The sequence below is a fragment of the Vicia villosa genome, unplaced genomic scaffold, assembly GCF_029867415.1.
Source record: "Vicia villosa cultivar HV-30 ecotype Madison, WI unplaced genomic scaffold, Vvil1.0 ctg.000359F_1_1, whole genome shotgun sequence".
In the NCBI taxonomy this organism is placed as follows: Eukaryota; Viridiplantae; Streptophyta; class Magnoliopsida; order Fabales; family Fabaceae; genus Vicia; species Vicia villosa.
The window spans coordinates 431,057-456,500 of NW_026705162.1; the positions used below are offsets into that span (position 1 = coordinate 431,057).

At 32.4% G+C, this 25,444-nt stretch overlaps 2 protein-coding genes across 2 annotated transcripts; both read right to left on the reverse strand.

The window, feature by feature from the left end:
* Window positions 1-3,326: 3,326 nt before the first annotated feature.
* LOC131627379 (oxysterol-binding protein-related protein 1C-like) lies at window positions 3,327-9,589 on the reverse strand. The gene is made up of 10 exons (XM_058898228.1): window positions 8,491-9,589; window positions 8,026-8,382; window positions 6,778-6,877; window positions 6,001-6,440; window positions 5,662-5,817; window positions 5,159-5,326; window positions 4,938-5,078; window positions 4,390-4,620; window positions 3,952-4,065; window positions 3,327-3,663 (listed from the first exon to the last, which is right to left on the reverse strand). The coding sequence occupies exons 1-10, from the start codon at window positions 8,962-8,964 to the stop codon at window positions 3,478-3,480; spliced, it is 2,367 nt and encodes a 788-aa protein (XP_058754211.1). The 5' UTR covers window positions 8,965-9,589; the 3' UTR covers window positions 3,327-3,477.
* Window positions 9,590-10,595: 1,006 nt separating this feature from the next.
* LOC131627360 (zinc finger BED domain-containing protein RICESLEEPER 1-like) lies at window positions 10,596-14,241 on the reverse strand. The gene is made up of 7 exons (XM_058898205.1): window positions 13,855-14,241; window positions 13,709-13,753; window positions 13,322-13,564; window positions 11,608-12,475; window positions 11,262-11,328; window positions 10,949-11,044; window positions 10,596-10,643 (listed from the first exon to the last, which is right to left on the reverse strand). The coding sequence occupies exons 3-7, from the start codon at window positions 13,404-13,406 to the stop codon at window positions 10,596-10,598; spliced, it is 1,164 nt and encodes a 387-aa protein (XP_058754188.1). The 5' UTR covers window positions 13,407-13,564; window positions 13,709-13,753; window positions 13,855-14,241.
* Window positions 14,242-25,444: the final 11,203 nt, after the last annotated feature.

A 25,444-nucleotide genomic window follows, 5' to 3' on the forward strand; every position in this document is an offset into this window, starting at 1 on the left:
TCATTGTTTCAATCGTAATTAGAAGGTGGAGAGGGTTTTGTCATGCCAATGTAAATTGACTAGGATATAAACTCTGACAACTGCATAGAATAATGGCATTACAAATTTGTAATGAAGAATTTCAGCATAGGTCGCTATCTAATTTATCTGATGGAAAACTATCTGACAAATATCGTCCGTAAAAACTGAGAGAGTTTTTAAGGCTTCACCAGACCAGATACCAGGCCCCCATATGGGAATAGTTGGCACTTAGCAATTTAGTGTTTCCAATACAAAAAGAGCAATGCTATTTCAACATCAAAATTTGACAAGGTATAGCCGACACCAAACAAAACACAATACAAAAATAGTGTTTTTTATAAAATGTTGAGAGAGAAAAATGTTACTAATACATTGTGTCTGTTTCTTTGATTTTGATATGTCTTTTCTTTAGGTTTATTCAAAAATGACTGACAGATAACATAGATACAGGTATGGTCGAATGACCTAACATGTTTCCGTGTGCAGCAAAAAAGGTAGACTCTTGTGACCCAAAGTTGGAGAATGCCGCGTACTGTTGAGGGATTGTCTTACTGGAGTCGTGTATCTTCAGCTCATGACGAAGCACATGCTGCTCCTGTTCATACCGATGTAGAGGCGCATGATCCACATCCTGCAGCTGGACTTAATGTTGTCACACATACTAGTTTTTCAGAGGTCTGGAGACACTTCACTACTTCCTCTATATGCACATTATGTTGCGGCTTACATGTGTGTGTGTGTGTGAGAGAGAGAGAGAGAGAGGGGTAGCATAGATGTTTGATTACTCCTCTAAACATTTGTTTTAAACTAATTGAATTATCTAACATTGATGTTTTTATTTTTGCAGTAATGTGACACGTTCAAATGTATAACTCATAATAGGAAGATATCAAAGATGCCGTAGCCTGATGAACCATAGTTTTAGAAAATCTTGGAGCTATCTATATTGAAGGACTTCAGTAGGCGCAAATATGATTATATTAACTATGGTTCATTGTCTGAACTTGTTGAAAGGTGGCATGCAGAGACATCACCATTTCATCTTTCGATTGATGATATGACTATCATCCTTTATGATGTATCATGACTCATACATCTTCAATCACATGAAGATTAGTGGATCACTCTAGAATAAGTAGACCTAAGGCCCTCAACCTGGTGGTAACATAATTAGGGGTGGATTCGGATAAACCCTAAGGGGAGATAGAGGACACCAAGGGATATCATGCTAGATTTTCATTCCTATCATAAAATTATATTAATTGCCTCAATGCATTTAAGGGTATTTCGAGTGATGAAGCACATGTTGTCTATCATAGAGTATGTGCAATGAGGACATACTTCTTGATATTGGTTGACACATACATATTAATGGACGACCTATGTCGATGTTGTCTACATTAAATACTTCACGGACTTGGAGAGGATTCACGAGTACAATTGAGGGACATCTTATTTGATTTACCTCTCCTCCAAGCTAGTTTAGGGTAGTTATGGAAGACGAGACAAATGATAGGAAACAACTGTCTATTTCATGTAATTTACTTACACTCTTATTGATATTAATTTCACAATACTTGTAATACACATTATAGATATTTTATATGAACAATTTTCAAGCATGGATCTTCCTGTAATTTTCAAGAATCGTCAGTTCGAAGTGTATTGGAGACTACTACAAAAATTTTCCACATGCGTTCTCGATTATCCCCTCAAGGATAATCTGGCGGCTAAGCCGTACGGACTTACTCTTGATCACATATTGGTGGACAATATCAATTTTACATCGTACAGTGAGCATCGTCGGACACGACTGTTGTAGGTGATATGCTTATACTTTGGATGGATAGCTTATAGGTCTCAATTTATGTATATGAATATACCTGAGAGTATTGTGTCAAAAGATGTATGTTGTGTGTCAGCTCCTAGTCCATGTAGTACGGTATATGGTTACATTCAATGATTTGATAGATGTTCCATCCTTATATGACATTGGGGCCAAAAAGGGATCCCCTAAGGCAACTCATCACAAAATTAGAAAAGGAACTGACGTGGACAAACCAGTCGTTGATGTATTGTCGATATGTCATCGTATTGTTGCTATTGTGAGAGAGATTATAGCTCGGGAAGGGTTTTAGGAAGACATTTTGAGAAGGACACTCTACAGACAATGTTAGCAGAGGCACGACATGTATTTTGTAAACAATTCGAAAATTGTATGGTTAGTTGTATTTTATAAATGACGAATATATAGTTTACGAATGAGTTATGAAAATTTGATATTGATTATGACTTATTTTTATGTATGGTTTATTATGTGAGTAATGTATGCGATATCAAATAATATGAAAATTTCTATCTAGTTACTATCACAAGGTTCATAATACTATCACTCAATTGTTTTGAAATAAAGACCAAAGTAATTCATAAAATACTGTCAAGGGGTGTGCCCAAATTTTGAAATCCTAATCCACCCCTATAACACACAAAAGTAAGATAATATTGTTCTAAAAGTTAGTCCAAAGATTGAAATCTAGATGTATTTTATACTTTGATTGGGGTACATTTTTTATAAAGAAATTTTTATGTCTAATTAGTGTGTCCAAATTTCAATGGGGTTCAATATTCCGACGATGCACAAGGATATAATTGGATTTGCATAAAGTTAATGAACACTACATAAGGCTTATGTGGTGAACACCACCTAAAAATTAAAGGTGTATTGAACACCCCAAAAAAAAATAAAAGATCTGTTTTCTTTCCGTCAGGAACAATACTTCCAGACAGGATCAGTTTTCAAACAAAGGTGGGGTACATGCAACAAAAGATATTGCCTGTGTTCCATCAATTGTGTGGGTATTGTAGAAAAGCTAACAACACACTTTATAGCATTTTTTCTTTCATGAATTGATATTTATGAGTCCCACTAAATCCATTTTCAAAATAGTGAGACAGGATTAAGTTAAACTTCAACCAATAGAAAGTTGAGTTGAAAAATTGTGTTAAAAAGTATTTTGCTAACCCTTTCTATTGGACTCTGAGTTCCCCCTAAGCCCTATTATCTTGTAACAAAAACATTGACCTGAATTCTCTGCTGTAAATGAATCATGCTGTTAGGAAATTTAAATTCATAGATTAAAGATTACAGACAGCTCATATTGTTAGAAATTGAAATTCTCAACCATATATTTTTTAATTGGTTATCTGATTGTAGTTACTTTTGATCGCACCAACTCCGTTTCCGGTGATTATGCTGCCTTCCAAATATTGAAAATTGGATTCAGGCAGTAGACTTGAAACGGACATGAAAAATTAAGAGAAAGAATTACATTATTGCTAGCTCATTTTTCCGGTTGATTACCTTACATCAATTTCATGGGTGTACCACGACTGCGGTGCAGAAGTCATAGCCACCCATCTGTATAAAAAATGTGGGGGGAAGAATAAACAGAAAAATTAAGATGTAATTTGAATTTCATCAGAAATATGATCAGGAGAAGTTTGGCCAAAGATGTCAGGACAAGAGTCCCAGTTTCTTTTTTCTCGAGCCTCCCAATACCCTCCCATATAGCGGTATGTCCCGCTTGCTTTATCCTTAGCAAACCACCGTGGTTTCCAGCCGCTCTCTTGCATCTTCCGGGCCTGAATATCATTCAAGCAAATATATCATCAATCACTAATGAAAACTATAAAACTTGGAAAATAAGGATATGACATGGGATCTAGTTTCACTTTAGGGACTCCAATTTCCTCCCCACAAAGGCAACTAGAATTTGAAAATAGGGAATTGTCAACTTAACACAATTTACTTTGACAAATCCACAGACAAGGGGCATCATGAAGCACCAAGAAGTTTCAGATATCTCAAAGTACCAAGCTACAAATGGAACAATAAAAGCAAAGATATTAAATCACAAATGTTCTATGCACCTGCCGTTGTTGCTGCTCTAGCCGCAACTTTTCTGAATTTGCCATCTCATATTCCCCATTTTCTAAATACCGCTGGTCTGGTCTTAACCTGGAATCTGTAGGCGGCAACTTTTCCTGTGTACCACAAATAAATTACAATGAATGACCAGTAAAATGCCAAAACACAGGCAAACAAACACAGACACAACAATACACAGAATGAAGAGGATGGATCTATTTTTTTTCCTTCTTTTGAATATTCTTGTTATTTTCAAATTATACGTACTTCACCTTTGTTACAGAAAAGGATTTGTTATTGATGAATCAAGTCAATTCCAATAATAGCACATGTGTACAGCACAAATTGCAAAGAAAACTTTTCTTTTTCTGGAATATTTTTTTCTTAAAATGCATAAGATTTTGGCAACACAAAAAACATTATTAGTTAATAGAACAGACCTTCAATCCAGGGGTAAGTTCATTTAATGTGATTGCAAAGCGAGTGAAATTATATCTAGTGGGAAACATGGGAGGCTTGCTTCGCTTCCAGAGTAGACGAGCCTCTGACAAAGATTCATGACCTTTCCCCTTCCCAGTGTAGTCTCCATTAACATAGCGCATGCTTTCATCCCATTTTCCAAACAAGGTTGATATTGTTTTTCCGCTCCTATCTTGGACTATACCATGAACCTAAAATTACAGGCATACCACAATAGTAAGAGACAACCCTCTTCCAAAAATTTAATTGTTATATATTAAATTAAATAACAAAATTTGTCACTGTGATGAAACTATAGTAATATGGTCCTCTAGGGAAAACTATTAGATTGCCTATTTTCTTTCTTTTTTTTTTCTTCCTGAAATTGTAAACCGAGCATGTGCATTTGAAGTCTTTAAAATAAGACACTGTGCATTACACAAACCAGAGGGAAAGGCCAATTTAATATCATATATATCATATATAAAGAATATATTATAACGAAAAATAAAATTTATGCAACCGGCACCTGATGAGGATTTCGATCAATTATAGACTGTTCCTTGAACTTCAGCTTACAAGAGTACTCTTGATTTCCCTCTATACGCATTGTACCATAGTGATCACAGTAAAGCTTTCCCAATATGAGATTGTATATTGATGTTGTAACCTGAAAGGGAAGGTCCATTTCGGTTTACTTGTTTAAAACCAAACCAGGGTATGACCGCCACTACAGTAGTTAAAACATACCTTGCTCCACTGGAAAACCTCTCCATCATCAAATTCCAAAGTCAAAATACCAACAGGGTCAAGCTGAATTGATCGGCCCCAAAATTTGCTTTTTAAGTTGCTATCCCCCGAAAATTTCCAACCTGTACCCTCACAGTGACATGCAACTATCATAGGGTGGTGGCTGACCTGAGAGGAAGCAGAAATGTAAATAATTTCATATGGCGAACATGGACTGAATAAAGAAAAATTGCATCTCCAAATAAAAAACAAAAAATCATCATGTTAATAAGGTTGTATAAATTGATTGACTCGAATACACCATTTATTCATGAAACTCTCGTTTTGACCTCAAATGACAAAAGAAAAAGCACGCATTCACACAATAGCGGATCTATGGAAGAAACCAGGAACCCAGCCCCAGGAAATCATAAAGAAAATTCGAAGTCAAACTACCATGATTTTATTGACTTGTAAAAAAGTAATACATTTATAATATCATTGTGCAGGATTAGATTATACACCTTCTCTGAGAAAAAACGAAGGCCTTTATCTGGATAATTAGCTTCATATGTTTCCCCAAGTAATGGATTAAAAGGTTTGCAGATTCTTCCTTCTGTTGAAGCATAGGCAGATACAGCAAAAGCAGCGACATAAAGAATTCTCATGAGGCTATCACCCTGCATGAATACTCCAATTGGTTTAAAAAAGGGGAAGAACACGCCAATATTACATTGAAAGAGCTAGCAGGTAGAAAAATAAAATAAAGAATCATGAAACATTTTCTGAAACATATTGAATCGCTCATATTTTCCTTAAATATGGCAGAACAATATAAATCTGTCTGCCAAATCCAGACTTACCCTTTTTCCCCATTCATATGCTTGATCCAGCAGATACGAATACTCCATTTCTTCAAAACACTTTTGCAGGGAAGAGAGAGGCTCATTAAAGTAAACAGGCAGGCAAACTTTTGTTAGATCTTTCCCTATATTATCCTTGATCATTGACCAAAGACTGACACCTTTCTCTTTCTCTACAGGGTCTGGCAATTTCTTTCGCCTCTTAACATGAGGATGGTTGGTTCCAATATATTTATTTGAAGAATCTACATCTTCCTCTGATTCAAAGGTATCATTATCAGAAGAGAAAGATGATACTCTATAATCAGACCCATTACTTTTAAAAGAACTTGATGATAGAATATCACGGGTATCAAAAAAGACATTGTCATCTTCATCTGTTTCTTCCTCTGCAGCATCATTTCTTTCATTATCATCCTCAGATTCACTTGCACTACCATCTGAATCAAAAATAGAAAATGTAACAAGTGTAAAAAGCACATCTAGGTGATAACAATTGAATAAAGAAGTGGAGAGTTTTCAGAAAAATAGCAGGGGAAGTTAGGGAGTCAGTGCATCAGAGACAGCGGCACACAAATACTTCATGTTTCAAGAAAATGAATCACCAGACCAATGACATATCTACATTAACCTTGCTGGCAATTAAGAAATATGTGAGGTCTTAACCATTTGCCAACATAAGGGGCTGCCTTAAAAACTAAGTGAAGACTACACTTAAACAAATAAGTGTACCCGAAAACTAATTCCTGATAAACAAGCCATTAAACAAAAACATACCACTAAATTTTTCTAGCATTAATCCATTGGAATTTTCTTGATCATTCCACTGTCTTTGGCTCTCATCAACTACTGTATTCTCCAGATCAACCTTGTCTGTCTGCAATAATGTAATAAGGGATAAAAGTTTATTAACATACACTATGATGAAAAGCTTATCCTTAATACGTTGAATTGAACACATGAGGAAGCAACATGAGAAAAAATTGAAGAATAAGCAATCAATACACAAGTGAAACAATTTTGTTAAACAAGTTGAAAACCATGACAGCATTGAGTAATTTGGTGGATTGAAAGTAATGCCACAAGCCTATTGTCAACGCATGATTTAATAGGTATCTGATTTTAAAAAATAAAAAAAATATAATCATAATATGTAGAATATACCTAATTCTTGACACGTTAGTCAAGATGATTCCAGGTCTGAGCAATATTGTTTGACAGGATAATGAACAGTTTTTCACTTGAGAAGACAGACTTGCAAATTGCAAGTCACAAATGAAGGGAGAAATAAACCTGAATCTATTAATGTGTCTAATTGTTGAACTATTTATCGAAGAAACTAAAAAAATAGGTATAATATTTAGCATTAGTTGATCTGCGTTTTTAACTGAAAGAAAAGTTTAAGGTCGTGATAAATTATACAAGAGTATGAACTGGTTTGGAGTAACTTCTAAACTTTGAAAACTTCTCAACTTAAAATGAATTTATAGGTCCCCATACGAGTGTCTATAGAGAAGGTAAATGGGAGAGCTATTGATAAATCGAGATACAGAAGCTGATGTTAAAAGATAATCAGTTATTGCAAGACCCTTTTAAAATTTGATTTTCCATGTGTTTCCCGAGAGTGTACTTCAAACTGGTTCCTAGTTTGATGATAACAACTTATACAATATTGCAGAAAAGGGCAAGTTAAATGTGTAATTTGCGCCAGGGTTCTGATAATTCTAACATGGTCATTAGAAAAGAGTAAGGGAGCTTTGAAACTTCATAACAAAAACTCATTGACCATCATCGCATACCTTACAGTTTTAATATTTATATTTGGTGACACTATGATACCAAACTCCTACTTGGGCCACCTATATTAGTAACCATTGTCTCAATTCTGCACACAAACCATGAAACTGATTGTGTTCACAAAAAAGTTTTATGTAACAACTAGCGAAAACATAACAATTTACAAAAGGTTGCCCCTAAGGCTTAGACACCCAGTTGAATTTTTCAGCTTTGAATTAGATGATGTACCTCTAAGTGGCGTAAGGTATCAATGAGGATGGAGTGTTTCTGCTTAAGCAACATTAGTTGATTCTGTAACGCTGCAAATTCAGTTCTCATAATTTGTTCACTGTCTTGAATAGCTGCTTCACCCACTCCTTCTTCCAGAAGCCGATTTCTCAGTTTCTCAGTTGAAATCGTTACGTTGTCCACCGGAGCCATCAATTCACTGTTGGAAATTCGAGGAAACATATCTTTCACCGCTTGCAAAGCTTCCATCCACGCCACACGGTCTTCACGTGACTCTGCTCTCAAGTGGAGTCTCTTCATTCCCGTGAACACCGAAAATCGCTTATCATCTGATTTACTCTCCCGAATCGTTGAAACCTAACACATCAAAAATCACAGATTATTAAAATCAAAATTCAAATAATTGTGAATACTGATTCAAACAAAATTGAATTAATCAAATAGATGAAGAATTAATCAACTAACCTTGAGATGGATTTCACCAAAGGGCTTTCGACGATTTTGATAGGGATGAGAATTGCGATTGCGATTGATCCTCCGAATCGATTCGTCACCGATAACCTTCGAACCTTTCTCCGTTTCATGGTTAACAATAATTTTATCAGGACCGTGAATTTTATAGTAGGAGAGAACGCCATCTTGAAGAACAAACCATCGAGGTCTCCATCCTTTCCCGTAATTCACCCACTTATACAGTATCCCGGAGATTCCATTCCCGACGAGATCATTAATCTTCACATCGAGAACCACCGCCGGCGACTCCCGCTGACTCCCGATACTCTGGCTCAAACTATGTCTCGGAACCGAGTCGGATCTAACGGCAACCACCGCAGACGGTGGTGGAGGAGGAACCATGGAGAAATCAGGAAAAGGAGACGGCGAGGGTTTCACCGGAGAAGCCTGATCGGAGATAGCGGATACACAGCAGAAAGGATGCATGTGGCCGGAAAAGCCGGAATAATCAGTTAATGCAAGGGAGTTAGTGTAAAATGAAGAAGCTGACGTGGCGGCGAGAGATTGCGGCGGTGATTGAGAGAAGAGGATTCATGCTATGGGCCCTTAGGGCGATCAGAGTCAGAAAAAGAAAAACGGAACGGAGGCGGGAAGCGGAATTCGCGTGAGATGATAGTTTATAAGGAAAAAAAAAATAATAATAATAATAATAAAAACGGTTACGTCTAGGTAGGAGGAGATTTACAAGTAAAATGTAGAAATAGAAAAATAAATACAAGGAAAATGAAATGTGAAACTGAAATGGAAGAGACAAAGACAAAGTCTACGTCAGAATAATATTGTATTTATTAAACTTAATAAATGGAAGTATATGTTTTTTTAATATTTATTAGTTTCGGAGAAAAAATATAGATGGAGTGTTGGGAGAGAGAACTGATCCTGATCCTGATCGTGATCGGAGTTAGTTGAAATTCCGGTGGAAGAAAGAGAAAGAGAAAGGAAGAACGTTACGGCGGTGGGAGTTAGGATTGAAAGTTTTAAAATAACAAGAGGTTGGTTTGGTTGTTTGGTGGTTTATGATGATTGATTCGTCTTACTCTGTGTGGATTTGGGAGGGTTATGATTGCCTGTGACGAGGATACAGTGGATAAGAGTTGAAAGATGCCGCCGGCACAATGAGAGAGTGACGCGTGGAGGGGGTGAAGGCTGACACGTGGAGGCTGCTGTGTAGAATGTGTTGACACTTTGACTGTGATTTAGCGTTACGCGCTGGGTGGTGTGATATGGGTTCCACGTATTTTCAGGGGATTTAATTGAAATATTCGGATATTATATAGGAGCACAAAATTGAACGTACTCTGGCACATTGGAAGCTGCTGCTGCTGATGGTACTCATTTGCTGTTGTGTTGTTTGTTGTTGGTTGTTTTGTTAGGGGTGGACAGGCGGTCGGATAGGGTCGGATTCGGGCCCAAAACACCAATCCGGCCCAATCCACGGGTGACACATAGTGGCCCAATTTCGACCCTATCTGATATTGGGTTTTTTCGGGTTCGGGCCCAATCGGTTCGGGTAACTATGTCGGATTATTTCGGATGGTAAATAGTGTTGGGCCAATTGAAAATCTAGCCCAAATAACAAAATCCAATAGTTTTTTTTTCCAGTTTTTTTATATTTTTATATTCAAATTAACAATCTATTCATAATTGTTGGACTCAAATTTCAAATCCCATTACAACTGAATTGGGCCTTATTTTATTTACACATGTACTATTTTTAATTTTTAAGAAAATGGGCCTTATTTTTACAAAAATTAATTTAAAAAATTGTTATAAACATTTAAATTCATACTTAAACTCTGATTTATACTTGGACCAAATCCAAATTCAAATTCATCAGACTTTAAAACTGACATAACAGTCTTTAAAACTGAACCAAATTTAAACTTAATACAACCGGTTGAAACATAAATCAACCAAATTCAAACACATCTAAGCACCATATAAAATCTAGATTTTTTGAGCATATAAATGTTTGCTCAAAATTAATACAACCAGTTTCAATTTAATAGCACCAACACAAACACAACCAACCTAGCACAATTAATATAAAACATGAGCTATCTTTTATAAGCTTCATAATCCTTTTCTCCCATTTCCTTCAATTCCTACAAACAAATGGCGGGTATCAAACAAACTAGCATATGAAAGTTCAGGAATCCAAATCAAAACAGGACTAAAAAATTTAAAATAGTAGCAAAGTGGATTTTAAAGTAAATATTCAAGAACATATTACTAGTAGGAATGCCATAAAATATATTACTAGTAAAGTAATATATTACTAGTAATTGGCAGCATTCATATATTGAAGCATTCATATATTACTAGTAATTGGCAGCATAAAGCCATAGGAATACCATAAAATAAAAAACTTTAAGTAAATCACCGATAGAATTATGTTCACAAATCATACCCATTGAAAAGCACCTTTCTGTGTTCCATCCAGCACCGTAACCGCATCAGCATCAGATTTCAACGTGCTTCTGTGCTTAAGCAAATAATCCTTTACCTTAAATTAACAAAACGCAAAGCAACAAAAAGTTAAAATTCTAACACAAACTTACAGAATCTAATAAAATAAACTACACCTAAAAGTCTGAAAATTTGCTTTACACTGAAAATAAACTTGCAGAATCTAATAAAATAAAATAAACTACACCTAAAAGTAACCAAATGTGTATAAACACTGAAAATTTGATATCTTCCATGATAGTCAAGAATCTTGCCTGCAAAGGGAAAGCTATCCGCAATAGTGTCCTCAAAAAGAAGTACTGAAAGGATAAAAAGAAGCACCTGCAATATGTAAACATTACATGATTAGAATGCATGATAGACAAAATATTATAGAAAGAATCCATTTACTAGTCTATAAGAAGCTCTCCAATGCCAATTCATAGAATGAAATAATATCTACATGTTAAATGTATATAAAAAAAGTCCATGGAGGAAAAAATAGAGCAGCTACTGAACTGGTTGAGATGCAGCCAATGATACTTCCACTAATTCTCCGAGCTATTTCTTTGAGTTGAGTTGAGTTATATACTGAACTGGTTAAGATGCAGCCAATGATACTTTCCATATCTCAACAATAGAGGCACTGTCATTTCAACATTTTCAAAAAAAATATTAGAACAAAGATCAAAGCTTATATCATTTGATGCCGCGTTATCCACCGTGATAGTTGAAACGTTTCTCAGCCCCCACTCCTTCAACACATCCTCAACCTTCTTACCAACTGTTTTACCTCGGTGATTAGGGATAACCGTAAAACTAATGATCCTTTTTTGGTATTTCCAATCTCTATCTATAAAATGGGCAGTGAGGGTTAAGTAGTTAAGATTTTGAACCGAAGTCCAACAATCTGTTGTAATTGCCACCCTACTACAATCAGACTTAAATAACGCTCTCAACCTCACTTTCTCATCAAGATATATCTGAAAACAATCCCTAGCAATGGTTCTCCTAGATGGTATAGTAAATTGGGGCTGCATTTGGTTACAAAAGTACTTGAATCCCTCTCCTTCAACGGTAATAAATGGCTTCTCATCTAAAATGATAAAGTAAGCCAGCCCCTTTCTACAACCTAAAGGATCAAACCGGGAGGATGTTTGGACCAAAACACCTCCTTGAGTTGTTGAATATGTCAATACAGTTTGGGTAGAGTCGGTTGACAAGTTCAGCGGATACTTAGGACATGTTTTCATATGACTCTTTAAGTTTGACGTTCCATGTTTCTTAGAGTCACACATGTACTTCTGATGACAATACTTACATGCCGCAGTAGCGGGATCACTATTAGGAATAAGGTTAAAGTGGTCCCATACCTCAGACCTCTTTCTAATAGCATTTGCATTAGCTCTTCTTTTCTTCCGGCCAATAGGAGGAAGATCCGCGGCTGGCTCAATGGGTGTTGTTGCTGTTATAGTGTCTTGCTCCATAACTGAAACAAATGAGCAAACAATACATTCAATTAAATTCAACTCAACCAGATACTAGACAACTAAGAACATATGAGAGCAGACCCTGTTTTCTAACATCAGTAGCAACCTTGTTTCCCCAATGTACATTTAATCATTTAATCATGAAGCTTCATAACAGAAAACAAATAGAATACTCAATTGGCAGCACAGAAGTTTCATAACAGAAAACAAATAGAATCAATTGATAGCACATAAGCATTACATACGTAGGAACAAATAGAATCAATTGACAGCACAGAAGCTTCAAGGATCTCACATGTGCCTTCCATGATTATCATATTTTAAAACTTAGTAGGATCTTTTAGAAGGATTATATCCATTTCATTAAGGAGCAATTTTAAAACTTGATATTAATGTTTTGGTGCACGGTGAACTAAGGTGTAAATCACATTTTGCCACCATAACTTAAAATCTATTAAGCACAGAACTTGAGTACAATTAATATATTTTTGCTTGGAAACTAAGTCATGAATGTGGAAGCAGAAAAGCATTAAGTGTAAGATACGTAGGAACAAATATAATGAAACTAAGTCATTATTTTAACATTTAATCATTTAAGGTGAAAACTTCTTCACTAAAGTTGACTATTAGTTCTTCCACTTCAAACCATTAGTGATAGTAGAATACTCAGTGTACAATTAATCATTTAATCATGAAGCTTCATAATAGAAAACAAATAAAATATTAATCATTTAATCATGAAGCTTCATAATAGAAAACAAATAGAGTACTCAATTGACAGAATAATTTTGTGTTAATGGTCCCTTTGAAACTTTCAAAACATAATGTTTAGTATCTATACATACCGTTATTTTGCGTATTTTCAACTCCTTGCATATCTCGAACTCCTTGCGTATTTCCAGCTCCTTGCATATTTCCAGCTCCTTGCATATCTCAAACTCCTTGCATATATCAAGGAAGAAGTTACTGACTAATTACATAATACTTCATATCAATAAAAATCACAATAGATAACTACCTCTTTTAATTAGAACAGGATGTATAGGCAGCTTCTTCAAACTGAATTCTTGGTTAATCTAAGAATGCCTCTGTAACAAATCACAAAATGAATCATAAATTAATATAAGCAACAAAAGCACATATTAAACTTACAATAACACATTAATCACGCATAAATTAACATAAGCAGCAAAAGCACTCAAGAAATAACAAATTAAGCTAATATTAACCACCTGAGTTGCAGAAGTTCGTCGAAAATATGTCTTCTCTTAATTTTTCTGAAAATATGATAAGAAATAACACATTAAACTCTAAATCACAAATGGAGAGAACAAAAAGCGACCAAACCGAATCAATGTTGAAAAGTTACGAAACTTACTTTCTATTGCTACCGTAAATGCAACCAAACCGAGTCAACGATGAAAGCTGAGCTCGTATTTCAGTCGAATGTTGAGGGTTGAGGCTTGTGGTTGAACGAGTGTCTTGATTTTGAAAGGTTGAAGTTCGAGGTTGAACGAGAAAATACAGAGATCTTGAGATTATTGTGACAATGTTAGGTTGAGGATAAAAGGTGTGGATGGTGGTGGCGAGTGGCGACGACGGCTGTGGGTGAGTTTTTTACTATGGTTAGGGTTTGACGCCATGGAGATGGACGGCGGCCAAGAATGTCGTGTTGTGTTTTAGGGTTACTGGAAACTTTTGTGTAAAAATGAATACTGAGTTAATGGATTGGGGCATTGGGTTGGGCCTATCATTTTTACACTAACCTGGGCCATATAATAATTAACATTTAATAATAATAATAATACAGCTTCGGTCGGGTTCGGGGTCCGACGGATCCAATTTATCCATCCGAACCCGACCATGTTTATCCTACTATAACCGTTCCTTTCACCCGCTCAACCCGCAGACCCGAAACAACCCGACCCGGTGCCTAACTTTCCATTCGGATCGGTCGGGTATTGTCGGGTGGTATTCTTTTGTCCACCCCTAGTTTTGTTTTATCGACCAGTTGCAGTCAAAATTTTCGAAATGGATGTTGAATTGATATTTTTATTATATTATGCGTGTGGTTATTACTTGTGAGTTTCTTATTTTTTGTTTGAGATATAAAATTTGTTTGACAAAAGAAAGTTGAATTGATCTTCTTTATATTTTAATTAAGAATAATTGTATATTCAAAATCATAAAAATATTTTTGTATATTCACGGCACTAATTTAATCATCTACCCATCATTGTTAGAGTCGATCATGACTTGATCCACTAATTATCTTTGATCATTACAAACTACCATGAGCATTATCTAATCATTCTATATTTTTCTAACTTTGCATTTTAATATTTTCTTATTAATCATATTTTATGTATTCTATTTTGTTATTCTATATTTATTTTTATGAACATTGAAGAATCAAAATTAAAATAGAGGTGCTCATGTGTATGAGTCGACCCATAAATCCGTTAACGCAAATCGAACTAATTCATTAATTACTCGAATTTATTTATTTACGTGTATACCCAACCCAACATACAACAATTCATATAGTTTTGGTTCGAGTATTGTGTTTGAGTTTTGCAACCCGCGAACCCGTTGACAAAACTTATTGATGTGAGATTAGTAATTTCTTATTTATTATTATTATTTTAAATAGAAATTTAAAATTATTATCTTAATACTAACCATAATTTTTCCAAAAACACTTTACTCTCTACAAGATTAATGGGCTTACGTAATTCTAAGACTAAATGTTATTTCTTATTTTCTTTTGTATCATTTCCAACTTGCGTATTTTATAAAAATAATGTGTCTTGTGGAATTTTATATTATTATCCAGTGTTATGTCATGTTGATGAATATTATTAGAAATTATATGATGTGTTTCATCCATTTTGTGTGTTAGGAATGAGTATAAATGTATTGAATTGTGTTACAATATTTTTAAATTGAAAAAAATAGAATTTTTTTTAATTTGAAACACGACCCACGAATCCAACCAAATCCATTGAAGTTTGAACGGGTTGGGTAACATATTAGGTCAAACTTAGTCTAGCCCAACCCATGTACACCCCTAACTATATTGCACAAACAGCTTTAAAATTGGACCGAAACTGATACTAAACCAAATCAAAATTGAAATCAAATCGAGCCGAAACTGAAAAATGAAAAATACTAAAAAACAAATTTTAAAAAAATTTAACAGTTTGATTTTTTAATAAATAATTCAGTTTGAGAAAAATTAACTTCTAATGGTTTAGTACAGTTCAGAATTTTGAACAATATATATTTTTTAACTGATGGCATTAGAACAAAAGAAAAATGGAACGAACGGATAAGGGGGACATAAACCAAGACCCTATCATGAGGAAACAAACCTATAGAAAGGCATCCATAGCCTATTCTTAACAAAATCAGCCCTTAAACAAGTAGAGATAGAAGAAAAATAAGTAGGTTAACTAAGGTGTCAGCACAACTATTTCCTTCCCGGTAAATATGGAAAATTACAAAATTACAATTAGCAACTATACTTATACAATTCAACCATCTATTTCTAATGTACAAAGGCATTGTATAAGGAGATTTAAAAACTTTGACCACCGCCATAAAGTCAGTTTCCAATCAAATATTGCTCCAATTCTTCTCATGAGCGAACTCAATTGCCATCATGACACCCAAAAGTTCGGCCATGAGAGAGTTAGCAACACCCAAAAAAACAGCAAACGCACCCAAAAAATTACCATCATTGTTTTTCACAATGCTGCCACAAGCAGACAAACCAGAAGGAGAAATAGAGGTACCATCATAATTGATCTTGATCATAAAGAAATTATAAAGATTCACTAAGCGAGAGAAGAACAAAAGACTTTTGATGTTTTTCGAATTGTTCATGTTTTCAAATGATCATAAAGATTCACTAAAAAGGAAATAATAAAAAAGTTTAATGGTGATCCTTAATCAATTATGCTAAAGAGTTTTAGAAAAATTTAGCTTAGATTCGTATCATAATTGATTATGAAATATTCAAAATTGATTATTGAGCCAGAAACATCTCATAATTAATTATACTATCATAATCAATAGAGAGCAAGAAACACTTCATAATCAATTATTTATGCAAATTAAACATTTGATTAACAAAATAAACATTTCATAATTCAACATTGCACTAAACAAAATAAACACAATAAAATCATCTAAAATATTCAATTAATCAAAAAATGAAAACATAAACATATTATTTAATTCAAAAATCATGTTTGATTGTTTTCACAACTCTAAAAGTAACATTAAAATAAAATAAACAACTAAATAAATAATTTAAAATTTCCTAAAAGAGATTAGAATCCTCTATATACTTGTTTTGTTACCACTCTAAGTATTATGTAGGTCACATTACATATGTGTAAAAGAATCCTCTAACTATGGAGTGACTTTATGTCTTCTTCCAATATTTTCTGTCTAAAGTAGCCCCTCTAGTACATCATGTGACCAAATGGTCCAAAAATAGTGCAAAGGCAAAAGGCTCAACATTTGAATTCTTTAACAAATAATAAAAATGGACCCACATTTAGTAGCTTATAATTAGTGAGATTGATAATAATCATTGTTATACCAAAGTTAATTTTTGACCATCTTCTCTTTAAAGTTATCATATCTTCTTCCACTTTAGTTGCTTGCTTGGGAACATGTCTTATGCCCAAATGCAAATCCGTTATAGTAATAAAGAAAGATAAAGTATTCAAAGTAGTTGACAAAACTATAGTCTACAACAGTTCAAGCCTACAAAATGGACATTGTGTTTAGATTTATTTATCAAACTCGTCTATGGACAATTTCTTTTTGACTAGGACAACTTTTTGAATAACAACAACAATTTTCGTTAGGTAACTTATAACGAAATCATTTGTTGATTATATAGTTATACTTTTTTAGTTTATTTTAATATATTTTTTAACGAGTCATTTCAAACTTGAGAAACTCTTTTTATAAGAAGATGAGTTAGTTTTAGTTTAATGGTGAATTTTAATATATGTTTAATGGTGAATTTTAATATATTTTTTAATGAGTCATTTCAAACTTGAGAAACTCTTTTTATAAGAAGGTGAAATTAATTTTAGTTTAATGCTGAATTTTTTTAATGAGTTTTATTTAACTGTAAATTAATTGTAAAGTAGGTGTATAAAGACGGTTTTTAATATAAGTTAATTATGAACAAATGTGAGATTTTTTGGTGTAATATATTTTTTACATCTTTAGAATGTGTTTAAATGAGATGATTAAATATTTATAAAGAATTAAAATTTTTAACACCTTCTTTATTTCTTTTAATAGTTTGAATAGAGTGTTTTTTTTTAAAATTTTATTAGTATATGTTTGTTAATCAAATTTTATTGATAGTTGTTGAGATTTCATAAAACCGTAAATTTGAATTAGCGACATTCACTTATTTATTTTAAAATGATAAAATTTAGGTTATTAAATTATTAGACAAAAATATTAAAAATAAATTGGTTTATATTTATAAAATTTTAACAATTCAAAACAAATTCAATTTTCAAGTTTTAAAATTTTTAAAAAATATTTTCAAATTAAATTATGGGGATTAATTTACAATTTTTAAAAAATTATAGATGAATTAGCAAAAAAATAAAATAATAAGAAAGAGACAAATTGGAAGATTTGTAAAAACTTATAAATATCAACTTGATATTTACATTGTATTATAGTGAAAGAATTTCAAGTAATTAGTTTTTAGGTAGTATTTGAAATCCTTCTATTTAATTTAGATAAAATAATTCATAAAAAATTTTAATTCAAAAAATTCAAAATTTTCATTTAAACAATTAAATTTAAATATAAAATATGAATTCTCTAGAAACTATAGTATATTAAATTTTTTCAATCTAATACACTTTATGTCTAATTCTATTTATAGAAAATATTTATTTAATTTTTTTTATATATACATTGTATTGAATAAACAATTTATCTAATTTATATATTATTTAAATATAATACTTATTCAATGTATCTAAACATATTTTTTTTCATATTTTTTTTATAAATAAGGATTAATCAGTATTCTCTAGGTTAAAAGAATCTAAAAATTACACAAATATTTAAACCTTGTCTATCAACAAAGTGTTACAATAAAATAAAATTGAAATTTATTCACTCCGTCTTAAAATAAATGTCATATTTGACACCTTTCACATAGATTAAAAAATATAATAAATAAATAAAAAAATAACAACTTTATCAGATTATTTTTACAACAATTAGTATATCATTAATGCAAATTAAAAAATAATAAATTAAGAGTATAATTAGAGAGTATTTTGGATCAAATAATTTTTTTAAATGTGAATCTTATTTTTGAAAGTGTGAGAGTATTATTTATTGGATTTGAGGTCATCTTAATCCAAGTACACCTCTAATAGTAATACTTCCATTAGCTACTGTTCTTTTGACCTTGTTTTCCAAACACTAATCTCACTTTAATGATTCACTTACTCATATACAATCATCTTCGATAATGTCAACATTATATCATTGCCTTCCACCGTACATGATATAGAATATACAATAAACAACACTAAACAAACCATGCTTAAGATCTTTTTTTCAAAAGGACCATGCTTAAGATCTCACTAAAGCAAAAGCTTGATAATTACATCACATAGAATTAATTAATTATATATAATAGCTTATTTGTGTCATAAAAGTTAGGTTATTGATAAGTGGTGATGTCTTATTCTCACAAGTAACTGGTCCCACCAAAGCCTGTCTCCCCATGTGATCATCCAAAGGATCTTTGACTAATCTTTGAATTAATCATATGAATATGTGGTTATGGTGCACAAGTTTAGTTACTGCAGGCCATGTTTTTGTGAGATGAGATCTCAAACATTATGTGTATGCTTCTTCTTTTTTGTCTTTGAGTTAGATGTTCTTGAGGGTTAACTTTATTTTATCCATTTGTTCTTTAATTTGTCGTTGCTTTTGAATTATCATGCATGCATTGATGGGAGTAAAGTACTAGTACTAACGTGTGAGGTTCGTGCTTTATTAGGATGCATATTATTGTTTGGACATGCTTTGTAAGAGATAATTGTTTTGAATTTTGTAAAGATGAATTTAGTAGTTACAATTTCTTTATCACAAAAGAAAGGTACAAAACTACAAATAAGAGATAAATATGCACAAGTACTAATGAGGATTAAGTCTAACAGAAGAGACTAGGCTGTTCAACATGATGGAGATTGTAGAGTGTAAAATTTATTTATTTTAGTGGATTCTAATAGTCTATAGTCGATTGCAATATAAACTTGATGGTAGTTGAACCATTTTGCATTTGAAGATGTGTTTGGTGGAGAACTTAGAATTAAATTAATACTATCTCCATTTTTATTTATAAAGAATTTTTAATTTTTTTATGGACAAAACTTAGGTACAATTCTTTAGGTGGTTCTTACTATTTTTCAATGAAAATATGACAAATATACTTAAATATTATTTAGTGAGTGAAAATAGGAGAAATTTGCATACGTGCAAAACAAAATTACACACTTGTCACATTTTCATTAGAAAATAGTAAGAACCACACCTAAAAAATTGTACCTAAGTTTTGTCCTTTTTTTATGTATTGAAGAAATAATATATTTAGATTATGTAGAATAGATACATCAATTATTTAATGAACCTATAAAGTTAAAGTTTACTTATAATAAAAATAGAGGGAGTATAAAATAGCATTCAACAAAATAATAATTCTATACACAATAATTTGTTTATATCTACTTCAGAAGAGGGCTTTGAGAAAGAGTACAATTATATTTTTAAAATTTTTATTTTGGAAAAGAGTGCAGTTATACTTTTAAAATTTATTACAAAAGATTATAATTAAGTTAAAAAATAATTATTTTATTTTTTAATTTTTTTAATTCTTTGGATATGAATTACACAAGTCTAAGGTGTTTAGAATTATTTTTTAATTCCTTTTAAATATTTTTAAAGGTTTTTCAAAATTTAAAAACACACTAAAAATTTATCATTGTCTTTAGGCATGACAATTAGGCGGGACGGAGGTGGGTTTAAGCACATCCAGCCCCGCCACCAAACCCGATTAGCGCTTATAATTTGTCCCCTATCCCCACCAATAAGCAAGTTTCTTCGTCCCGTCCCCAAACGCATAAATTATAATTTTTTTAAAAATGCTTATTTTTTTCCTAATAGAAATAAAAGTTAATTATTAAAACTAAATAATTAATTTTTTTAAAAAATAATCATAAAATTTAATCATAATATTTTATTTTTATTTATATTTATATTTAATTTATATTTTTAAAATAATAAATAATAATTCTAATAAACATGATATTTTAACATTAAAAAAGTATAAATAAATAATAAAAATATTAAAAATAAGGCTAATAAATTAAATTTGGCTGGGTGGGTGCGGGCGGATACTAGCATTCCCTCGCACCCGTAATTATAAATTGGGGTTTTCCCGCACCCGACCCAAATTAAATCGGGTTTTAGTCTTTAAATTTAGGGCGAAGACGGACGGTTCTAGGCGGGGCCGGATTTATTTTCCATGTCTAATTGTATCTCTAAGATTATCATTCGAATTCCTAAACTCTTCTCTCTCTTTGTCTTCAGCTCTAAAATTCTTAAGGTTGCGAAGAAAAGAAATACTTATTTATAATTGTTAAAACCTAACATATCCACAACTCATGCATAAGCTGAAGTAAGACAGGGTATATGGAATGTAAGTTCATCAAAAGGAGAAGTGTCTCTAATATAAATGTGAAAGTTCGAGACCATATCATTCAACTAGACACGTGGTTTAAATATCTTAGATTCGTAATACAAAACGATGGAGAAATAAAAGGGGATGTAAACCATCAAATTCAAGTTTGGTGGCTGAAACAGAGAAAGACTTCAAGGATTTTATGTGTCACAAAAATATCGCTCAAGTTGAAGGAAAATTTTTATTGAACTGCGGTATGACTTGAGATGTTGTACGAGACAAAATTTTGGACGTTTAAGAATCATGATGAGAATGAAGTAAGTGTAGCAGGGATAAGGATGTTGTGTTAGATGTGTGGTAAGACTAGACGAGATAAAATTAAAAATAACAATATTAGAGAGAGTGTTGAAATAACACATATAGTAGAAAAGATGGTAGAAAATAGACTTAGGTGATTTGACATGTAAAGAAAAGACTTGTAGATTAAATAATAAAGAAAATAGTTCCAATGAAGATGAGTCAAACAGGTAGAGATGGGGGAAGTCCTTGAAAAATTATAAAAAAAAAAGTTATTAAGAAATATCTTGAAATTAAGGATTTAGATAGAAACATGGTTCTGAAAAAAATATTATGACAGAAATTGATCCATATAGTCGAAGCCACTTAATAGGATAAGGCTTGATTGTTGTTGTCATCTAATAGCTTTACGATCGGTTGTGTTGAGAAGCATGGTTGAGTTTGAGAAACAGATAAATAAACTAAGAGATGAGTGAATTGTGTAACATTAAATGATAAATTTATTATTACAATAGATACATGATATAATTTATATAGTGATCATGACCAACTAACCAATCTTAATTAAAAGAATAGAAAATGTTAATTATCATATCATAAAAAGAACCAAAATTGCTGAAACACCATAAAATAAAATAAAATAAAAGCACAAATAATAAAAGATGTTTAACTATACTATATAATAGAAGCATATAGAGAAGAAAATGTTTGTTGGAAAATCATTGTGGGGGAAACATTCACATCAGGTCAAATACTCATCTAAAGATCAAAGACTCGCCTAAACGAATGAGAGAGAGACCACATACTCACCTAAAACCTTTAAGTGATAGGTGTATGGGTCCTCTCATTTATAAAGTGCTCAACCTCCACTTTTTCCAAGCAACGTGGGACTTAGAACTCACACTTGTTTCTCCACACAACTCACTTTATTCTCAACAATCTCCCCCTCAAGCGGAAGCTCTTTCATCCACATGATTGTGCCGTCATTGAGAGACAACCTTATCTCGTCATGGGCAGTTCAACGGGACATGCCGCCTGACCACCATGTCAGGTAGACTTTCGACACAAGGAGTCAGTCCGTTTCTCGAACCGGGATCTAATACCACTATTGGGAAATCATTGAGGAGGAAGCATTCACATCAGGTCAAACACTCATCTAAAGATCAAAGACTCACCCAAACAAATAAGAGAGACACCGTATAATCACCCAAAAATTTAAGGTGATAGGTGTATGGGTCATCTCATTTATAAACTGCTCAACCTCCACTTTTTCAATAAACAATATGAGACTTAAAACTCACACTTATTTCTCCACACAATTCACTTTATTCTCAACAATGTTAACCACCATTTGATGGAAAACATTAAAGAAAACCTTAAATAACTGAACAAGAATTAAATAATCATATAATCAAAATAATTAAGGTGTGCGAGAAATTTTAACAAATATATGATATCATAAATTATTTGATAAAATTAAATCAGTTAATAATGTAGAAAATGATAAAGGATCGATGATGAAAAGGGAAGAATACGGTGGAATGAGAAAAAGAAATGGAAAGAAACAAGGGGGTGATTGGAAATATGTACAATTTCATGGTGGAAACTATAACCTTTGAAACCATGTTGTGAAACATAGATGAGACAAAGAAAGAGAAAAATAAAATAGGGATGAATAATAAAATAGGGATGAATGATTTTTTAGTATTGATTCAAATAATAAGAGTGTCATGATACACTTTATTTAGTGATCAGGATCAACTAACAAATTTTATAAGAATGAAGTTTTTACTATTGGTGACAACGCTTTTTTAAAAAATATATATAGTTGGTGAAATTAAGAGTCGAACTCCTGACTTTTTGTAAAAAAAAAAAAACTTTTTTTGTATTGATACATTTTTTTAATACTATTTGACAATATGAAATTGAACGGTGTCATGACTCCCTTCCGGCTGCTTTCCCCATCTCACTTCCGGCTGCCACAACCTCATAGCAACATAATTTGATTTGTGTTCTAAATCTCAACCAATTTCTCTTAATCTAATTTCTTAACTTCTTGTTGAAACTCTGATTTGAGAAAAATATAAGTCATGTTTAAACTGCAACTAAAGAAAAATATTAATCTAATTTCTTAACTTCTTGTTGAAACTCTGATTTGAGAAAAATATAAGTCATGTTTAAACTGCAACTAAAGAAAAATATTATTCAAATATTTTAAGGTCTTCAGTAAGGCAGCGCCGCACATCGGTAAAGGTGTGGCAGCAGCGCAGATCAATAGAGGTGTGGTGGCGACGCAAATAAGTTGAAGTGTGGCGATGGCGCAAAGAAAATCGACAATGGCTTGATGAAAACGAAGACATACATAATTCTATGTTTAGTTTTTATTTTAGTTTTCAATAAAAAAAAAATAGCCACGTGATATCATAATAATAACTCAATTCATCTAATGGATTAAAACAATTTTATTTTAGTTTTTCAATAAAAAAAAAAAGTAGCCACGTGATATCATAATAATAACTCAATTCATCTAATGGATTAAAACAATTTTATTTTAGTTTTTCAATAAAAAAAAAAAAAGTAGCCACGTGATATCATAATAATAACTCAATTCATCTAATGGATTAAAACAACTGAAAAGACAGAGACAGTTTGCGCCTTAACGTTAGAGAATCCATTTCCGAATCTCTTCCGCCTCAATATAAATTCTACACTTATGGGTAGTTGAACCATTTCACATTTGAAGATGTGTTCATTGAATAACTTAGAATTCAATTAATATTTCTAGACAACTAGACTAATTTCAACCTTAATATAATTATTACTATTATAAACTTGATGAAAATTTACCATTAGAGATGAATATTTGATGTTGACATATACCAAATAATCAACCACATTCCATAAAACCAGTTCTAAAAAAAACACTACTCTCCCATATGTGGCTCGAGACATGATGACAACAAGTAACATCTGCTTACAAATCACAAGAGCATTCACTGTCTCCTATAGAGACAGACCAACACCTCATTAATTCACCTAATGGTTAAATTTAACCATATTTTGCGGATAGATGTGTGTGCTTGCTGGTAGATCCAATTCTAAAAAGAATAACAAGGAAAAAGCCTACAAACTACTCTCTTTAGCCTGTCACCAATGATCATGAGATGAAAGGTTTTATCTCTTTCCCTTTGAGAATGACTCAGCTTCCATCATTATGATGGAGACATAGGATTCCATATAGAACCTATGCATGGTTTTAACTCTTTGTGTATCTATTCTATGACAGACGTTTTGTTGAGAATAAGGTTGTTCCGTGTATGGTGCGATTGATTAGATTTTTTGAACATGACAAAATAGAATATTATAACAAAACAAAACAAAGTCTATAATATAGTCTTTTCAAAAAAAGTGTCTATAATATTCAAGTAAATGCAACTATTATTATGGATCTAGAAACTTAAACAGAAACGTGACAACCATAAGCCAATACAAATGTGTAACTATTGACTCTCAAGCGGATATCGAGTTTTAAATAAAGACGAATCTTTCGTTCAAGAGACTGAGTTAGAATTACGCCTAGAACATTTTTTGACAGACGTTATTTACCTCTCGGCCGAACTCTGGATTACCAGAGGTCGGTTAAGAGAAAAACGTACCTTGAATTTAAAGAATGTACATGCCACCTTGGTCATGATGATGGTGAGGTAGATGGATGACAGACAATCAACAAACTGACATAATTAAGCACCTAATTAAAACTTTATTTGGAACCAAAGAAAACAAAAAATGAATCATAAAGAAAGAAACATTTTAATTTTCAAATCATTGTATAGCTGGCGAAAAAGGACCACCAAACTTCTTACAAATGATTAACTAAAGCAATCATGAGCTTGGTCTTAATAACAGAAAATAATTAATA

Coding starts and splice junctions, on each gene's coding strand:
- LOC131627379 (XM_058898228.1), bottom strand. CDS start 8,964: ATGCATCCTTTCTGCTGTGTATCCGCTATCTCCGATCAGGCTTCTCCG. Junction 6,441..6,777: donor AATGCTAGAAAAATTTAGTG/GTATGTTTTTGT, acceptor TTTTTGATTCAG/ATGGTAGTGCAAGTGAATCT. Junction 5,818..6,000: donor CATATGAATGGGGAAAAAGG/GTAAGTCTGGAT, acceptor GTATTCATGCAG/GGTGATAGCCTCATGAGAAT.
- LOC131627360 (XM_058898205.1), bottom strand. CDS start 13,406: ATGCAAGGAGCTGGAAATATGCAAGGAGCTGGAAATACGCAAGGAGTT. Junction 12,476..13,321: donor TGAAAATACGCAAAATAACG/GTATGTATAGAT, acceptor CATTTGTTTCAG/TTATGGAGCAAGACACTATA. Junction 11,045..11,261: donor GGATAGCTTTCCCTTTGCAG/GCAAGATTCTTG, acceptor TGTTAATTTAAG/GTAAAGGATTATTTGCTTAA.